Source organism: Melopsittacus undulatus, chromosome Z, assembly GCF_012275295.1.
Source record: "Melopsittacus undulatus isolate bMelUnd1 chromosome Z, bMelUnd1.mat.Z, whole genome shotgun sequence".
NCBI classification, from domain to species: domain Eukaryota; kingdom Metazoa; phylum Chordata; class Aves; order Psittaciformes; family Psittaculidae; genus Melopsittacus; species Melopsittacus undulatus.
Genome location: NC_047557.1, coordinates 99,212,632 through 99,230,117, shown reverse-complemented (window position 1 = coordinate 99,230,117; position 17,486 = coordinate 99,212,632). Strand labels below are relative to the sequence as shown.

Below are 17,486 nucleotides of genomic sequence, written 5' to 3'. Positions count from 1 at the left end.
CTTGTGGCTTTAAGAGTACGTCTACCCTGCAGATTACAGCCTAGTGTCACAGGCAAGTGACAAAATGCCATGCGGTAGCAGCAGGAAGCTCCGTTTAGATTGACAGGCAGGGCAAATAAACCCACAGTTCCTAGAGTCACCTCTCTTACAAACGGGCAAGACTTGAACAGAAGAGGGCAAAGCAGCACACATCTTTGCAAAAGCATCTGCTTGGAGTTAAGGAAGGCCAGGTATCATTTGACTGGTTCTGAGCTCAATAGTGAGAAAAGAGAGGTCATGAAGTCAACATATGTTTGTGAAAATAACACTGGTCAGTGCTTCTGTCAGTCAGTCTTACTTGGCTGGCTGGCCACTGGTTGTCTTAGTGCAAGGTCAGTTACACTAGAATCTTTGGTCCTGTATTTTCAGGCTGAAAAGATGTCAGACAGAACTACAGTATGAAACACAACTCTTAAAATAAAATCATCCAATTGATCCAATTGCATGAGAAATGCATCCACAGAAACAATAGCCTTTAAAAATAAATTAAAGAAGAAAAAGTTAACTCGAATTCAAAAGCTTTGTTATTCTTATGCTGTATGTTTCATTTTTTCTCCTTAGGCATCAACTGGAAATTCTCTGTTGACAGAAACCAAACCATCAGAGCAGACTTTTTCCAGGACCTATGTGGCCCAGGGAGGGAGCTTCACCAGGAATGGATTTTTGTCCTCCTGGCCCATATTATGTTTGCAGAATTAATGGGAAAGGGATGAAACTCATTTCTTATATGGGCTTTTACTTCTACACACAGGCAATCTGAAAATGTGTCCATCTAGACGCTTTGAACTGTGTTGAAGACATCAATGCAGGCTACCCATCTAACATTCTAAACATGCAATGCCACCTTGTGGACAAATAAGTCTCAAGCATGCATGAGCTTTGCTGAATTCGTGCGCACATTACATGAACATCTCATTATGTTCCTCAGGTTTGACTAGTTATATCCCGATTCTACTGACTCAAGTTGGTTAACTTCCATGACTATAGTGATGAACATTATGAACCTGAATCGGCATCCATTTATCCAAATGTGACCATCTTGAAATTGTGGTTGATGTGTTCCTAAGTCAGAGCTGGCATCAAGGATATTCTACAGGGGTTTATGAAGTTTTGCGTACGATGAAGATAAAAAATCCACAAAACCCCCGAACTGATATTTTTGGAACTTAACTTTATCAATTTTTACTTGGTACAAAAGAACAAATAAAAGGGAGCCCTGCCATGGCTAGTACACATAATTTTCTTTCTGTATAAAGGAACATTGATGCTTTCTGTTGAAAACACACTGATCAGACTATAATTGAAAGTTAAATGCCAAGGCTGCTAACCTGTTCCATGGTTTCTGGTTGCACGAATGCAAAAACTGGCTTTGTAGAAATCTGCAGACAGCTTTCCACTGTTTGGAATGAGGCTTCACATTGAGCTCTGGCTGCAGGCAAACCAATCAGAGTCAGATGAACCAAGGCCAAACGAAGCATCACAGCTATGAAGGCAAAGGCCTTGATATATTACAAACCCTGTGGCTGAAAGTACAAGGGCACAGCTGCTGAAGTAATGTAACTGAGATGGAAGTTCATTGATCTGAAAACAGGTGAGTTCTGGGACCAGTTTTGCAACCATTGAGGCTATAATTTTTCTCCTAAGTGTTCAGTCTAAGCCAGTCCCTAAGCATTGTCCTCATAGCATTGCATTTTCCCCTTAGCCCTTGCAGTCTTTCCATGTCCAGCCTGCAGACTGGGGTGATTTTGCTAGCCACAAGGTAGAAGTTTAAACTATTTGTTGAGAAAGTTTTGTGTTTTATCTCCACTCTCTATTGCCACAGAAATTCACCAGAGCCTGACTGTACACCTTGAGACATGCGTGTGTATATTACACACAGGCACACAGGCTTATTTCCTTCCCAAAAGCTACGAGCTGTTTGCACACAAATCAGTGCTGACAATGCCTTCTGCCACAGACCCTTGTGGCCCTTTTCAAAGCCGCTTCAATAGCAGGCATCAGGGCACTTTACCTCTCTGACAAGGGCCACTGGGGGTGGTCATAGGATTATAGAACAGTTTGGGTAGGAAGGGACCTTCAAAGCTCACCTACTCCTACCCCGTGCAATGAGCAGGGACATTTTCAACTGTATCAGATTGCTCAGAACCACGTCCAGCCTGGCCTTGAATGTCTCCAGGGATGGGGCATCCACCTCCTCTCTGGGCAAACCTGGGCCAGTGTTTTACCACCCTCAGTGTAAAGATTTTTTCCTCACACCCAGCCTGAATTTTCCTCTTTTAGTTTAAAACCATTACCTTTCATCCTGTCACAACAGGCCGTGCTGAATACTCTCTCCCATCCTTCTCATGGGCCCTTTTAAAAACTTGAAGGGTTCAATAAGGTCTCCCCAGAGCCTTCTTTTCTCCAGGCTGAACAACCCCAACTCTCTCAGCCTTTCCTCTAGAAGCCAGTTGGCTTGCCACCCTTATAACACTGAATTTTCACCCTCTTTTTGGTGAAAAAACCCCATGGTTTAGGACTCTTCTTCAGGTAGAAGAGTTCATCAGGTAGAAGAGCCGCCTCAGGGATAAGAGCCCGCTCAGGGAGAAGAGTCCCCTCAGGGAGGTGACCTTTGAAGGTCCCTTCCAACCCAAACTATTTTGTGGTTCTATAACCATCCCTGTGGGTATAATGCCCTAGTAGGGGGTAAATAGGGGTAATAGGGGTAAAATGCCCTAGTGAAGTACTGTGGTACTTTTGACAAGGGCCGAGGCAGAAGGGGTGTGTGGGAGAAGGCACCAACAACCCTTTATGTTCCTGTTACTTCCTCACAGCTTTCCACACCGGGCTCCGGCACCGCTGCCTCTCCACCGGTCCCGATCCCAGCATCGGTCTCGGTCCCTCCCTTCCACCGCCTCCTGAGGAGCGGCACCGCACGGCACCACCCCCTGAAGCGGCCCAGTGCCCGCCCCACCGCGCTCCGCCCCCGCCGTCCGGCCTGCAGGCGCCGGCCGGCCCGGCCCGGCCTGTCCCCGGCTGCCGGGGCGTGTTAAAGGGTACAGACCCAGGCCCGGGGGTAGAGAGCGGTGGGCAGTACTGTCGGTAAGCAAAGAGGAGGTCCTGCCTTCTATCTCACCCCGTACCGGAGCGGGTGTCGTTCGCCTCCCCGCTCTGCGTTGTCGCTTGGGAGAGGGAGCCCGCCGGGCCTGGTGCCAGCCGTGTGGGAGGGATGAGCTGAGCGTACCGGGAAATAAACCAGCAGAAGGGCGAACCGAGCAGCCTTTTGCCCGGCCTTGTACCGGTTCCGGTGTGGGGAGCTCCGTGTGTGAGCACCGGGCCTCGGCCCCGCTGCGGGGACAGCGGAGGAGCTTCCCCACTTGTGCAACCTCGGGCTGGGGGAGAGGGGTCCGGGATCCCTTTTCTGCTGCTTGAGTTAAGGGCTGCACGGTTCGTCTTCCAGGTTACAGGCGTCTGTGTTGGCTCAGTTGTGTACCCCACGATCCGTGCCTTCCTCGCAGGCAAACAAGGGTTTTGCGCCTGTGCTGTCCAGCGAAGGTAAAGGGCCCCTGCCCAGCCTCCTCCATGCAGTGGTTTATCAAAGCATCAGTTAAGGACGGAAGGACTGGGTTAGGCTGGGCAGAGTGCTTCTGAGGCTGCTGTGTGATGGGCTTGTCTGCAGAAACAGGTGTCTGTGGAGCTGGGAATCCTGAACCAAACTGAGGTGCCAGAAAGGACATGGACTATATGGAAAGGAAACCATTAAAGGGTGTTTTATTCCGTTTCCCATCTTTTTTATTTTGCCACCCGAAGAGCGTGTCTATGCTAGATAGATGGGAAGGCCATTTACAGTGATGGTGGAATTTGGGATTTCAGGCCCTACTAATTTTCAGGCCTAAAAAAATTAGTCTCCATAATGCAAGTGAATCCTGGAACATTGAGGGAAATCACAGTTGTACCATTAAATGTCTAAAAGCTAACAAACCCCCCCAGATCAACACCTCAGCCAATCTTAATTCTGTAGATATAAGCTCTCAACAACTGACTGCTTATGAAGCTATTTTTCATGGGTTGTGATCCTAAATATTTGCATTATTGTGTTTCTTGGCAGCTTTTTCAATTAGTTCTGTGTGGCATACTTAGAAAAAACATTCCAATCTCATCTTTAGAGGCTTTACAGCTGATGGTGTTCTAGTGCCACATCTTATTAGCTTCAGTCTATTAATGCATCAGAAAGATGTAGCGTAACCTGTCATAAATAATCCATAATCAGGCTATTCCCTTCACATTACTGATGTATTCCAGTTGACAGACTCGTGGTCACTTTCTGCAAGCTAATTTAATCATTAGATTGTATTGTTTTTTCCATTTGATAAGACCTGAATAAGGTTTGAATTGGTAAACAGGGTGGGTTTAGCGAAGAGCTGGCAGATTGCAAATGTTTAAAGTACAGTTGCTGGTGTTCCTCAAGTTCATTAAGTCTCGGTGGATGCAGAGCATAAACAGTAGTTTATAGTTTTCTAGAAGGCTGCTAATTTCCTCTTGTAAAACTTGCACTGGTATGTTAGTCTGTTCGATAAGGCCATTGTGATCCCTTTCTGTTTACTGCTTTTTTATTCCTTTTCCTTTGCTACAGGTTGAAAAGATGGGAAATACAGAAAGCAACGTGTATCAGAATTATGTTTCCAGATTTCTTCCTGAGGAGCAGTCTGACATTGATGGAGTATTTGACACCATATCAGGATCGAGTGGTTCAGCTGAAGCAAAAAATAGCAAAGCTACAAAGAAAACTGTGACTCTGGCAGCACTACAGGCAAGACAATATTATTCCTGGTATATCTGCATTGAACATAATTCCAGAAAGAGCTAAAGACATGGCAATAGTTACTTTTTAAGGATTGCTTTTTCAATTTAATACTATGCTTTGAGGCAGGATGAATATTAAAATTTTTCTTACAGTTTAACATGAGTAGTGACTTTCAGGTTTGTATTGATTGTTTTAAATTGCACTGTTGGGCCAATTTGCAGCTTTCCTGATTCTGAAGTAAGTTAGGATGTATGAAAATTAATATTCTTCCCCCTGGAGTCTTCTTGAGAAGCTGTCACATAGTTGGTTTGTATTTGGTCATGTTTTCCTCAGTTGCATCACTGTCTCTAATCTTTTAACTTGCATTAAAAAGAGGATTCAGTTTTGCTTGATTAAGCTGTGCCTCTCTGGTTTAGGTGATTAACATACATTATACTTTCTGATTAACTTTGCATTCATTTTCTAATCAAGAAGGAAGAGGAAAATGGTTTGTTGCAATACTTGGTAACTTCAGTTAGGCAGAAATCAAGTGGCCAAATGAATGTAATAGTGTATGTGCGTTTTCATATATGTTACACAATTAATGGAATCAAATTAAAACTTGGTGAAAGAAGCAGGTTATTTTAAGATATTTAGCAGTATGTCTGCATGCAGCCCAGTTTTAGCCTTCTTCCAGCCTGGCTGTTTATGGACCACCACCAGTTTGGAAGTAGTGTTGTTGCTGCTGCACAGCTTTTCAGCCCGAGTACATCTAACAGTCTGGTTCTTGGTGTCTGTTACTTGGGACCTGGAACAAGTTCCTTTTCTAGTTTTGCCCCTAGATCAGTGTGATGTTCAGTGAACGTTTTTCTTTTCCTGCTTTTCTGTTTGCCAACTTAATATCTTTTGAAAGACTGTAGATACCTAATTCCTCAGTGCAAGCCTATTGCAGTGGAATGCCTTCCTCAAAGGGCTCATGCCTCAGCTAGGTTGACTGTGGCAGTTTGAGGTGTTTGTGCTCATGCCTCAGCTAGGTTGATCTAGCAATAGTCTGGTCATATTGACAAGGCCCCAAGCATTACCTTATGTAGGTATCACTGCTTAGGCTCAGTGCTTTACTAGAAGGAAACTCATGGATTCTGGACTGGAGCCAGCTGCCCTGCAGAGCTTGGAAAGCAGGTAGAGCAGGTATCTCCAGATACTTTCTTTAAGCCATTTCAGACAAAGATTCTAAACTGCCAGAGGTGTTTTTTAGATGCTTACTGAAGATTAACTTTTTACAGGCCTTTTTTGCACCCCTGGTCTACTCATTGGAATAGTGTAAGCATAACAAAACAATGCAACAAAGTGGTGGGTAGGAAAGGGTAGGGAGTAGGTGGGTACTATTCCAGTTGAAGTAAAAAGCTCTTCAGTATAGGGTTTTTATGTTCCCTGCTGCTTGTCCCACTTCAGGCTCATATAGCACTTTCAGAAAGCCTCTTAAAGACAGCTGTACCCGTTGTGACTGTCTTTCCCTCAATATGAAGCACTCTAATGTGCAAGATTGTGGCTGCTAATTCTGCCTTTGCTTAAATCAATGGGAGTTTTACCACTGACGTCAAGAAAAGCAGGGTAGAGGTTGACATATTGAATATTGTCCTGTATGCACATTACCAGTCATTAACAGCCCCAGTGGCTTCAATAGGAGTGGTTTTGAGTCAGCAATAGATTGGTGATAGCAGCTGGAGTGCTTTTATGCAGCTGGAGTTCCATTGATTTCAGCATAGTCCCCACTGGGCTTCGCCCGGTACATAAGACTCAAGTCAGGTTGGTATGTTATGCACAGCACTTCGTGCAGTGAAGACACTGTGCAATCATGTCCTAGTGTATGGATGTATTTTAAATGATTTATTTTTAAACCATATAATTATCCTTAGCACTGTGAAAGTTTCTTGAATCCAGTCAGATCTTTCCCACAGTGTTGTGATTCATGATGAAGTATACCAGCTAGATTCAATTCAAAGCACCAGTTGTGCAGTTTAGATGAATAAATTTTGATTTCGACTGTCTTAACATTAGGGATGCCTTATAATAATCAGGCAATCTCAGTTTTTTTCCATGCTTGAATTAGATGTTGCTATGCGGATGGAAACGTCTCAGAATTGTTTCTATGTGTGCCTGATGGCCAAACGCATTGCCTGCATTATCTTAAGGCCAAAACTGAGATATGGAAAAAACTTTACTTTCTCTCTTTTTTTTTTTTTAAGTGTTCTTGAGCTCCACTATGAAAAGTTTAAATTTTAGATGTTGAGCTGCAGAGTTGTAAGCCTTTAAAACATAGTTATCACATAGAAACCCTGTTAACACTTTACAGGGTTGGGGTTTTCTTGAAGTCCATGGCCTTTGTAGAAAACCACTGTCAACTTAAATCACTAAATAGTATTGAAAAGGAGATACTATGTAAAAATAGAGTTTTGGTGTTTTGTTTTTCTTCTTGGAAAACCAGTCCTTTGACAAAAGTTTGCTGCTGGTAGTAGGTACTTGGTATTGAAATCCTTCATGCACAGTGGTACATGTCAGCACAGATTAGCTGGAAAATATGAGCTATTTTGTATTTGTGAAATATGTTCTTTGCTGTTTTTATTATTGTAGGCATATACACGGGAGCCATTACCAGAGCAAATGACTGTTCGGTTATACAATGGAATGAAAAGTATTGACCTGACTGGGAAATCATCTAGGCTGAATGAACAGATTGCTAAGGAGCAGTTTGTAATTTTTATGTCAAACCTCTTAAAAGGGAATGCAGATGAGAAGATTGCCATAATAATGAAAATGATCTCCAATACAGAAGGGCCTGTGAAAGGCAAACAAATTCAAGAGGTAAACAGGCATTTTAAGTGTTGTGGGGGGATATTAGGAGGGCAGGAATGGGTAGGTAATTTGACAATAAAATTCAAAGCACAAGATTCAAAACAACTGTTCCTGACTTTTGTATTTTTTATTTTTTTTAGTCTCTGTATACTACTAACTTGCCGATCTGTGACAAACAGTGTAGGCAAACCATGTTATATGGGGTGACTGTTTCAGCTGTGGGCTTTCCTATGCTGAATTGTCTACTTTGAGAAACAGGATCTGGATTCTGTGGCATACACTGACTGTTTTGTGTGATATTTCACAAACCCTCTTTGAAGAGTGCTGAGACCAGCTATATTGAAGAGCCAGCAAAGGTTATGGTGTGGCTGGTGCTTCTGGAAACGGAGAATGTGTTTTCTAAAGCTTTAGTTGCAGGATAGATGTGTGAATCAAATACGTAGCATGCAAGGTGAAACGGTGGCATCTCGTAAAACTAACTCCTACCACAGCAAAAATTGGACTTTCACTCCCATTTTCATGCCATATTTTATGGAGATGATTTGTGAAATAGCATTTACAGAATGTCTTGAAAAAGGATACTTTCCAAGACTTCTGATACCGCAATAGCATTTCTGTAATTTTTGATTTACTATGAGATATTTTTGCCATTGGGGTTACAGCATCAATACTACATGACTTTACTTTTAGAAAGTCCTTTCAATCTCTTCGTGATTTTATTTAAGAAATGCCAAAATGGTGATGTTTTAACTTTTTAAGTTCACAGAGGATCTGATCATGTCTGTAGTCCGTGTACTGAGTTACAGGAAGGAGCTGAAAGGTTGGAATTTGGAGAATACTAGGGATTATGCAAGCGGAGTAAAGGTTCTGGCTTCGCAGCTGCTATCAGAATTGAAGCTTGCAGGTAAGTGACACTGAAGCAGTATATCCTAGAATGGCACAGAGCTCAGCTACTCATTGATCTTACGAGAGATTTTCTCTTCAGGTTACATCCTTGAATTGAAATGGTGAGACCAGTGTTTCAAACCTAGTGCTTTGTGAATGACTTGGGAATTATATTTCTTTTACCTTACCATCTTTCTCCCCTGAATTCATAGAATCATAGAACAATTAGGGTTGGAAAGGACCTTAAGGTCATCCAGTTCCAGCCCGCCTGCCATGGACAAGGACACCTTCACACTACACTGTGTCACCCAAGGCTCTGTCCAACCTGGCCTTGAAAACCGCTAGGGAAGCAGCATTCATGACTTCCTTGGGCAACACCTTCCAGTGCCTCACCATCTTCACAGTAAAAAAATTCCTCCTTATATCCAATTTAAACTTCCCCAGTTTAAGTTTTAACCCGTTACCCCTTGTCCTGTCACTACAGTCCCTAATGAATTGAACAAGCACCACTCAACTCTTAGAAGGCAGATGCAGGGACTGTGAGAATGAAGACCTTAGGACCACTGTAAAAGAGGATCTGGTTGGAGACCATCTTATGAACCTGAATATGAACAAGTCCATGGGACCTGATGAAATCCATTTGTGGGTCCTGAAGGAGCTGGTGAATGAAGTTGCTAAGCCACTGTCCATCATATTTGAAAAATCATGGCAGTCAGGTGAAGTTCCTGATGACTGGAAAAAGGGAAATATAACCCCCATTTTCAAGAAAGGGAAAATGGATGATCCAGGGAATTACAGACCAGTCAGTCTCACCTCTGTGCCTGGCAAAATCTGGGAGCAGATTCTCCTGGAAGGCATGATAGGGCACATGAAAAACAGCAGGGTGCTTGGTGACAGCCAGCATGGCTTCACTAAGGGGAAATCCTGCCTGACCAATTTGGTGGCCTTCTATGATGGGGCTATGGAACTGATGGACAGGGGTGGAGCAGTTGACGTCTTCTACCTGGACTTCTGCAAAGCATTCGAAAGTGTCCCACACAACATCCTTGTCTCTAAATTAGAGAGACATCAATTTGATAGGTGGAACACTCGGTGGATAAAGAACTGGCTGAATGGGCGCACACAATGACTGGATGGGCGCACGCAATGGCTCAATGCCTAGCTGGAGACCAGTAACGAGTGATGTCCCTCAGGGATCGGTGTTGGGACTGCTCTTGTTCAACATCTTTGTTGCTGACATGGACAGTGGGATTGAGTGCACCCTCAGCAAGTTTGCCGATGACACCAAGCTCTGTGGTTCGGTTGATATGCTGGAGGGAAGGAATGCCATCCAGAGGGACCTGGACACACTTGTGAGGTGGGCTGATGCCAACCTCATGAAGTTGAACCATGCCAATTGCAAGGTCCTACACCTGGGTCGGAGCAATCCCAGGCACAGCTACAGGTTGGGCAGAGAAGAGATTCAGAGCAGCCGTGCGGAGAAGGACTTGGCGGGTGTTGGTCGATGAGAAAATGAACATGAGCCGGCTTCAGTGTGCGCTCACAGCCAAGAAAGCAACCGTATCCTGGGCTGCATCAAAAGGAGCATGACCAGCAGGTCAAAGGTGGTGATCCTGCCCCTCTACTTTGCTCTTGTGAGACCTCAATTGGAGCATTGTGTGCAGTTCTGGTGTCCTCAACATAAAAAGGACATGGAACTGTTGGCAGAAGTCCAGAGGAGGCCACGAGGATGATCAGGGGAGTGGAGCACCTCTTGTATGAAGACAGGCTGGAGAAGAGAAGGCTGCGTGGAGACCTCATAGCATCCTTCCAATATCTGAAGGGGGCCTACAGGGATGCTGGTGAGTGACTATTCATTAGCGACTGTAATGATAGGACAAGGGGTAATGGGTTCAAACTTCATCAGAGAAGTCTAGATTGGGTATAAGGAGGAAGTTCTTTAATGTGAGGGTGTTGAGGCACTGGAATGGATTTCCCAAGGAAGTTGTGAATGGTCCATCCCTGCCGACGTTCAAGGCCAGGCTGGAGAAAGCCTTGGGTGATATGGTTTAGTGTGAGGTGTCCCTGCCCATGGCAGGGGGGTTGGAACTGGATGATCTTTAAGGTCCTTTCCAACCCTAACTATTCTGTGATTCTGTGAAATTCAGGAGACCTTTGGTTTGAAGTCCCAGTTTAAGTGGATATACAAAACTATTTGTCATGGAACACACCTTTTTTGCAAATATATTGCAGGTGGCAGGCATTTATATGGATGTGCATGTATTTATGACTCTGTCCTTTTACAAAGTATAGCTTTATCTTTGCACTGTTGTAATAACTGATTTTGCTCTTTTGCAAAGAACATCTCAAAAGTTGTAACTAGGATCCATGTTTCTTAGTCATGGCAGCCCAAACAGTGGATGTCACGGGCAACTTTTTCTCAGCTCTGTGGATGCATCTGCTTAACATAGGTGACACTTTACTGTCAGTGACTCCTTTCACATGTGGTTTCATGTCCTTTAAAATAATGCAATATTGTGTTTACACTTGAAAATCAACACATTATTTTCCAGACTGAGAGACTTACTATTGTTCCTGTGTGTCTTATTGTTTAGATGGGACAAAACCTGTGGGTCCTCAGCTGATGGAGACAAATTTTGATCAAAGTGTCATTGAGGATTGGGTGTACCGAGTTCCCCAGATCTCAGTTTTCCTCAGTGTTATTACCAGGCATGGCCTCCATGTTCTGCATTCTCTCACAGACCAAACCAAAGACATACTCAACCTGGTTCCAAGCTGCAAAGGCATCAAGGGAAGAGGACTTGTCAGTCTCTTCGACATCCCATCCATCATATACATCAACTCTCACTTGCCTGCAGAGCTACAGCACAAGTGGCAGCTTTTATTTTCTTCTAGGCTTCATGGGGAAAGCTTTTCACAGTTATGTGCACATATAGTGAATAAGGGTCCTTGCATAATGATCTTAAAGGACTCAGATGGTTATATCTTTGGTGGTTTTGCATCTCACTCCTGGGAGGTGAAGCCACAGTTTCAAGGTAAAACTCACTGTTCTTTTTCTGTTATCTCATGGCTCTGTTAAAGGTTGTCTAATCTGTACAGGTGCAGGAATACTGTCCACTTATTGGATACTATCATTTTACTTTTATGACATGAAGTGTTTCTTGCACTTCCAAGTGTATTTTCCTTTGTCAAAAATAACACTATTTTTTGAACAACATAAAATACATGTTAAAGTTATTCTTGCTCTGTACCCAGTCAGGCATATTATTGATTAATATTTGTTTATTATTTGATATTTATCATAAACCAAGTTTTCTTTTAAGTAAAATCTTATCAAGGTTGGAAATGGAAATGAGGGAAACACAGCATAGACAATGAGTTAGAGTTATATAAGATGCCCAGCAGATGGCAATCTTCCATCTCAGAAGAGCTGAGCCAGGGTAAGCCTCCTGTTTGCCATTTGTGCGCTTGTCTTTGTTCTCCCAGCAGCGAAAGGATCCTTTGGACAAGCTAAAGTTCTTTTCCTTTGAAACCTCTGGGGAGAAGAGAGGGGTTTTTTTTGTAACTCTTTGGAAAGACCTTTCGTGATGGCTTTCCAAAAAAAAAAATAAAGTTATGGACTCTAGGTAATTGTCCTGTTGGGAATCCTTGCTTTTTCTACATTAAAAACTAAATTCCTGTATTTAATTAGCATTTGATAACTGCTACATTAAAAACTAAATTCCTGTGCTTAATTAGTATTTGATAACTGCCACTTTAGTCAGTTAATACAATGTTATGTTATGTTGATTACATGTTTGCTTTGTGTCTTTTCCTGATAGACTAACATGTGTAGTGTACTAGACAATCATACCATGGGTCCCTCTGAATGTCAAACTGGGCATAATGAAAATTGTACTCTAAGTCATTGACCCTAAACTGATCTATATATTGGTATAGTCACAACTAAGGGAGTCTGCACTCATACCAGTTTATTCAGGTCTAGCAGCTGGCCAGTTTTAGATGAAACAGTGGAGGCCTGTGATGTGTGTACCCTTGCCCAGTAATGTAACATACTAGTCATGCATCTGACTCTGCCCTTGTTCACAGCCATATAATCACATTGATTTCTGTGACCCTGCACAGAGTTAACTGAAAATAAACAATAGGTTTAGAGCTTGATGGGAGATTGGTATTGGCTTTCTGAAATTGCAGCTGCTGTCTTTGATTTATTCAGCTGTACTTCTTCAATATTTTTTTCCTACCTACGCTATTGGTAGGCACATTATTGCTTGGCCAGTTGTTTGACTACAGATGCTTTTCTGTTTACAGGTGACAACAGGTGCTTTCTGTTCTCTGTTTTCCCCTCTCTTGCTGTTTACACATACACAACCTATAATGACCACTACATGTATTTGAACCATGGCCAACAAACAATGCCAAATGGACTTGTAAGTATTAAGCAATTTATACTGCAGGTTTCATAACTTGCCAAGTTTGGTTTACTTGTGTACCAAGTGCTTAGTATGCTGCTCTGGTTCACAGGGTATGGGTGGACAACACGGGTACTTTGGACTCTGGATAGACAGTGACTATGGGAAGGGACACAGTAAAGCAAAGCCTCGATGTACCACCTACAACAGTCCCCAGCTGTCAGCAAAAGAGGATTTTACACTGGATGCCTTGGAAGTTTGGGCAGTGGGAGACCTCCCTGAAAGTGCAGGGGTAGGTGAACCTGTGAAGTTGTGTCCTGATTGGAATGGAAGATATGAGTGCAAAACTTACTGCTGCAGTTTTCTGATTAACCACTCTCTCTCTGTTGTAATGAATAATGTTTTCTTTAACTGGCCCTTATGGTACCATATATTTTGTAGCAAGCAAATGGCAGAACACTGATGGAATTACTGAGGGTGCCATCAAGAAAGAACATCAGGAGCCATGAGGTGATAGAGTCAGCAGAGCAGTATTTCATTCTGAATTTCAGAAGACCTTTCTGGTACTGAGGAATGGTGTCCCATATGAACCTCCTTGGAGGGGTTCAGTAAACCCCACTGTTTGTAAACCAGAAAGCAAGCACTGGAAGCCCACAATTAGTAAAACCTAATCTGTAGTTCAGGAAGAGAGCCCAAAAGATTTATTTATCATTAACTTTGAATTTACTATCGGTTTACAGAAAATTCATGTGAATAGATTTTTGCTAGTCTTTCTGCACTTGGATTATTTCTAGGAATGAGTAGGCAACCACTTTCCAGTCTCTGCTGTCTGTGTGATTTATTCTGTTATTGAACTGTCTAGTCTGCGCAGTTTGGTGTTGCTTTTGGTTGTTGTCTTATTTTTATTTCATTTCAAACTAGATTAATGTGCCCTGCCTGTTTGGTGGACACTTAGCTCTAAGTAGAAACAGAACAAATTCCTTACAAAAAAAATGTTGAACTGTAGTTCAATCTCTTCTTAAAAAAAGTTAACATCCTCACTTTAAACTGAAGTCAGGTTAATCAGGATGTTCTGGCTGGCATCTAACCTGAATAACCTTGAAATAGTTCACTCTCATCTTAAGAAAAGTTTATGGCTGTTTTATATAACTGCAGCAATAAAAATTACGTGATGTAATACAGTGAATCTTAAGTACCTTACTTATGTAGTATCCATGCTTCATAGTGACAAGTTAGCAAACCAGATTACTTGCAGACTTTTGAACATGTTTGTTTCTTGTAGCCTGATATTGATTCGTTCATAATGACATTTTAAACTGACTTTATGTTTGTTTTGTTTTGAAGAATAAGGGTAAGAAGAGTATCCTGGATGTAGATCCTGAGACTCAGGCCTTATTAGAAATGACTGGGAAAAGTCGTTTCAGTGAAGGTCTACGAGAAACCGTTGAAGAGGATGATGAGGATGATAACTGAAAGAATCACAGTGACATGAAAATCCTTTATTTTCCTCCTGACTGTTAATGTTCCTTGGACAGGATATTTTTTTCCTCTTTTTTTTTTTTTTTTTTACCTTACATTTACGTAATTATCTGGAACAAAGCTTAAGTCTCATACAATATTTAGGTCCCATACAGTATCCAATACAATTACTAACTTCAAGATTTATGTGTATATATATGTATTTATAAAGACTGTTTGAGACACTGATTAGGTCTCTTATACCTCAGCTGCACTTATTTATTTGCATGCAAACTATAATGGTGTCTTACTTTGGTAGACACAGGTTAGGCCACATGTTTCCATATGAAGGATGCTATTAATCCACATTGCTTCAGTTAAAGCATTAAATTCCTGTTTTCCAAGTCGGATTTTCAACAGTGGGCTGCAAGATGTCTAAAATTGTATGTATACAGTATTTAGTTTTGTAATACTACACTACACAGTAGTGCAGTTAATAAATTTTGCTACTGCTTTTTAAACTTAATAGAACAGAACCATGGAAGTAATTCAGCCATATTCATCCTAGGAATGGGCCACACCTCCAGCAGAAATTGTGTAGAGAAGATACATTCTTTAGTAGCCTCACTTGGGACTGGAGTAAAAGATCAGGCTGTAAAAAGGATTAATTGAGAAGCATCCATAGGTAGTTGGGAAGAGTAGCTGCAGATACCTTATAAGAACTTTTTCTAAAATCACCATTATGTTTGTAATATGTTTAAAGAAAACTTTATTTCCACATAATTAATCATTACTTCATTATGGAAATAATTGCACATAATATAAAATGTACTTGATTGGGGTTTTTGCTGTTTTGTTGACTATTCACCAGTCAGCAACCAGTGTTGTCGTGTCTCTTGTACGCAGAGCTTTTTCTGCTTGAATCTGTTCACGTCTACCAGTAATTATTAGTTTGACCTTGCTAATTCTATGTGTAATTAAGTTGTGAAAATTAGGCTTAATTTCTACCAGGGACTGTCAGTTCTAGCCCAGCAGATTGTGTTTGGTTGTTAGTTTGTATGTCTGTCAGTCTTTCTCCTCCTAAGGACCTTACAAAATCTCATTTGTCCTAGGATAAGTTTTCAGTGCAGCTTAGAGGAAAAAAAATGTGTTTTAACTGTCTATAAAATACTGCAATTCCTTTTTTTCCACCTGATATTTTTCATGGGGAGCCAAACTGTAACGTTCTGAATAATCTGCAGTTGTGCCTTAATGTAGATCCTATTTTTAAAACTTCTACTAAACAGTATGAATTTAACCTTGAAAGGAGAGCATGAAGAAATCAATCCAGCCAGACATCCTAGAACTCAACTGTGCATTTTGTGTGCTACCTGAACTAATGACTGGGGCATATGTGCTGTTTGTCCTAGTACAGAGTATGCTGTGAAAGGCCTGAGTTAATGTTCTTTAATCTTGTATTTGCTTAAACCAGATGGTCTCCCAAGCTTGTAACACATAGAAAAAATGTAAGTATTAAAATAATTACAGATACTTCTGCATTTTTTTCTTGTCTGTATATTTTAATTAGAATTTCAAATGGTACAAAGTAGGGAGTGCTATGTAGACAGCAAGTAAGTACACAATGATCTCTGTAAGGGTGATGATGCTGACTTTGTTCTAACATTTTCAAACTCTCACCATAAGTCTCAGAGGTATTCTTCACTCAAGCACTGCCTAAACATGCTGAATACTTGAGGTGATGGCATACAGGAATGAGGTGTAATTGAATTTGTGTGGTAACACAGGAAATACAAACAACTGGACTTTCTTTTCCTTCCATTGCAAGGCAGAGACTGAAACCATTTGCAAGGATTTAAAAGGAATTGGTGAGCAGGCACCTTTGGAGACTGTATCTGAGGAGTCTGAATGCACAAAGCTCCTCTTCACCTGTACATTTTAGTGACCAGATTTTCTTGCATTTAAAGTGAGTATTAATGTAGTTAGTTCTTTCTAGGCAGTGAACCAAAATCCTCCTGTTTAAACATTTTGTGATGATCAGTCTAGCATTTTGACCTCTGAAACTGTGCTTTTTAGACAAGTTTGTATCTAAGTCTCTTCAACTTTGAAGTGAAGTTGTTAACATGGGGCAAGAAGAAAACTGCCACTAATGGCACTTTTAGCAAATATATCTGTGAAGCATTATTTACTAGGATGCTACTGATTGAACTAGCAGATGGGATTATTCAAAATTGTTCTTTAAAAATAAAAGTGGCTCAGATGAAACCAAATATTTTTTTTCTTCCTCCTCTCCATCCTGAATGTTTAATCATTACAATGTGTTTCATGTTCATGCATCTAAAACCACCCAAAAAGCATTGGCCAGCAGTAGGCTTAGCTATGATCTTAAACATCTCTCAATCACTTTTACACAGCTGCTGATCCAGCTGCAAAGAGTAACATCCCTGTTACGTACATGAGTCATCTTTATTCCAATGTGCTTCTGAAGTGAGTCCCTTCCCCATTAAATCCATCCACTGCTGTGCATCAGATCAGCCTTCCACTCTCCTCCTATTAGTCATATCACTGCAGTGCATGGCAAGAGCTGTCAGCCTAGGCTTGGCACTGTAGCTATCTACTTCTCTCTACTGTCTCTCTCTACTCTTTCTTTGACATCTCCCCACAGTTTCCATGAGAATCTTTCTCAATCAAGGCCAGGCATCTGGGAATCTGGAAACATCGGCTAGAGGAAAGGAAATGCTAGTGAGAGCAGGACTTTTCCATTCTTCTAGTATATAAAAGAATGGATCTAAATCAAGAGTCTCAGATACTTGTCAGGAACATTTTAAAATGTAGATTTTATTAATAAAAATCATTTTGATTTAAATAAATAAAATTGCAGTTTATGCACAATGGATTTTTCTGTACAGGTGTGAATCAGAATCATAGGGTTTGGGTTGGAAGGGGCCTTCAAAGTTCAGCTAGTCCAACCACCCCTGCAATGAGTAGGCACATCTTCAACTCGATCAGATTGCTCAGAACCACCTCCAGCCTGGCCTTGAATGTCTCCAGGGATGGTGCATCCACCACCTCTCTGGGAA

At 41.6% G+C, this 17,486-nt stretch overlaps 1 protein-coding gene across 2 annotated transcripts; it reads left to right on the top strand.

Annotated features, from left to right (window-relative positions):
- Positions 1-3,019: 3,019 nt before the first annotated feature.
- On the top strand, positions 3,020-15,947 carry MEAK7 (MTOR associated protein, eak-7 homolog). Of its 2 annotated transcripts, none has more exons than XM_005152142.3 (8): positions 3,020-3,120; positions 4,652-4,828; positions 7,433-7,663; positions 8,414-8,558; positions 11,134-11,574; positions 12,851-12,969; positions 13,064-13,243; positions 14,296-15,947. In XM_005152142.3, exons 2-8 carry the CDS (start codon positions 4,661-4,663, stop codon positions 14,422-14,424), a joined length of 1,413 nt encoding a protein of 470 aa, XP_005152199.2. In that variant the 5' UTR covers positions 3,020-3,120; positions 4,652-4,660; the 3' UTR covers positions 14,425-15,947. The 2 variants fall into 2 exon arrangements, with proteins under 2 accessions (XP_005152199.2, XP_033928505.1); XM_034072614.1 differs by lacking the exon at positions 3,020-3,120 and adding an exon at positions 3,227-3,573.
- The last annotated feature ends 1,539 nt before the right edge of the window (positions 15,948-17,486 follow it).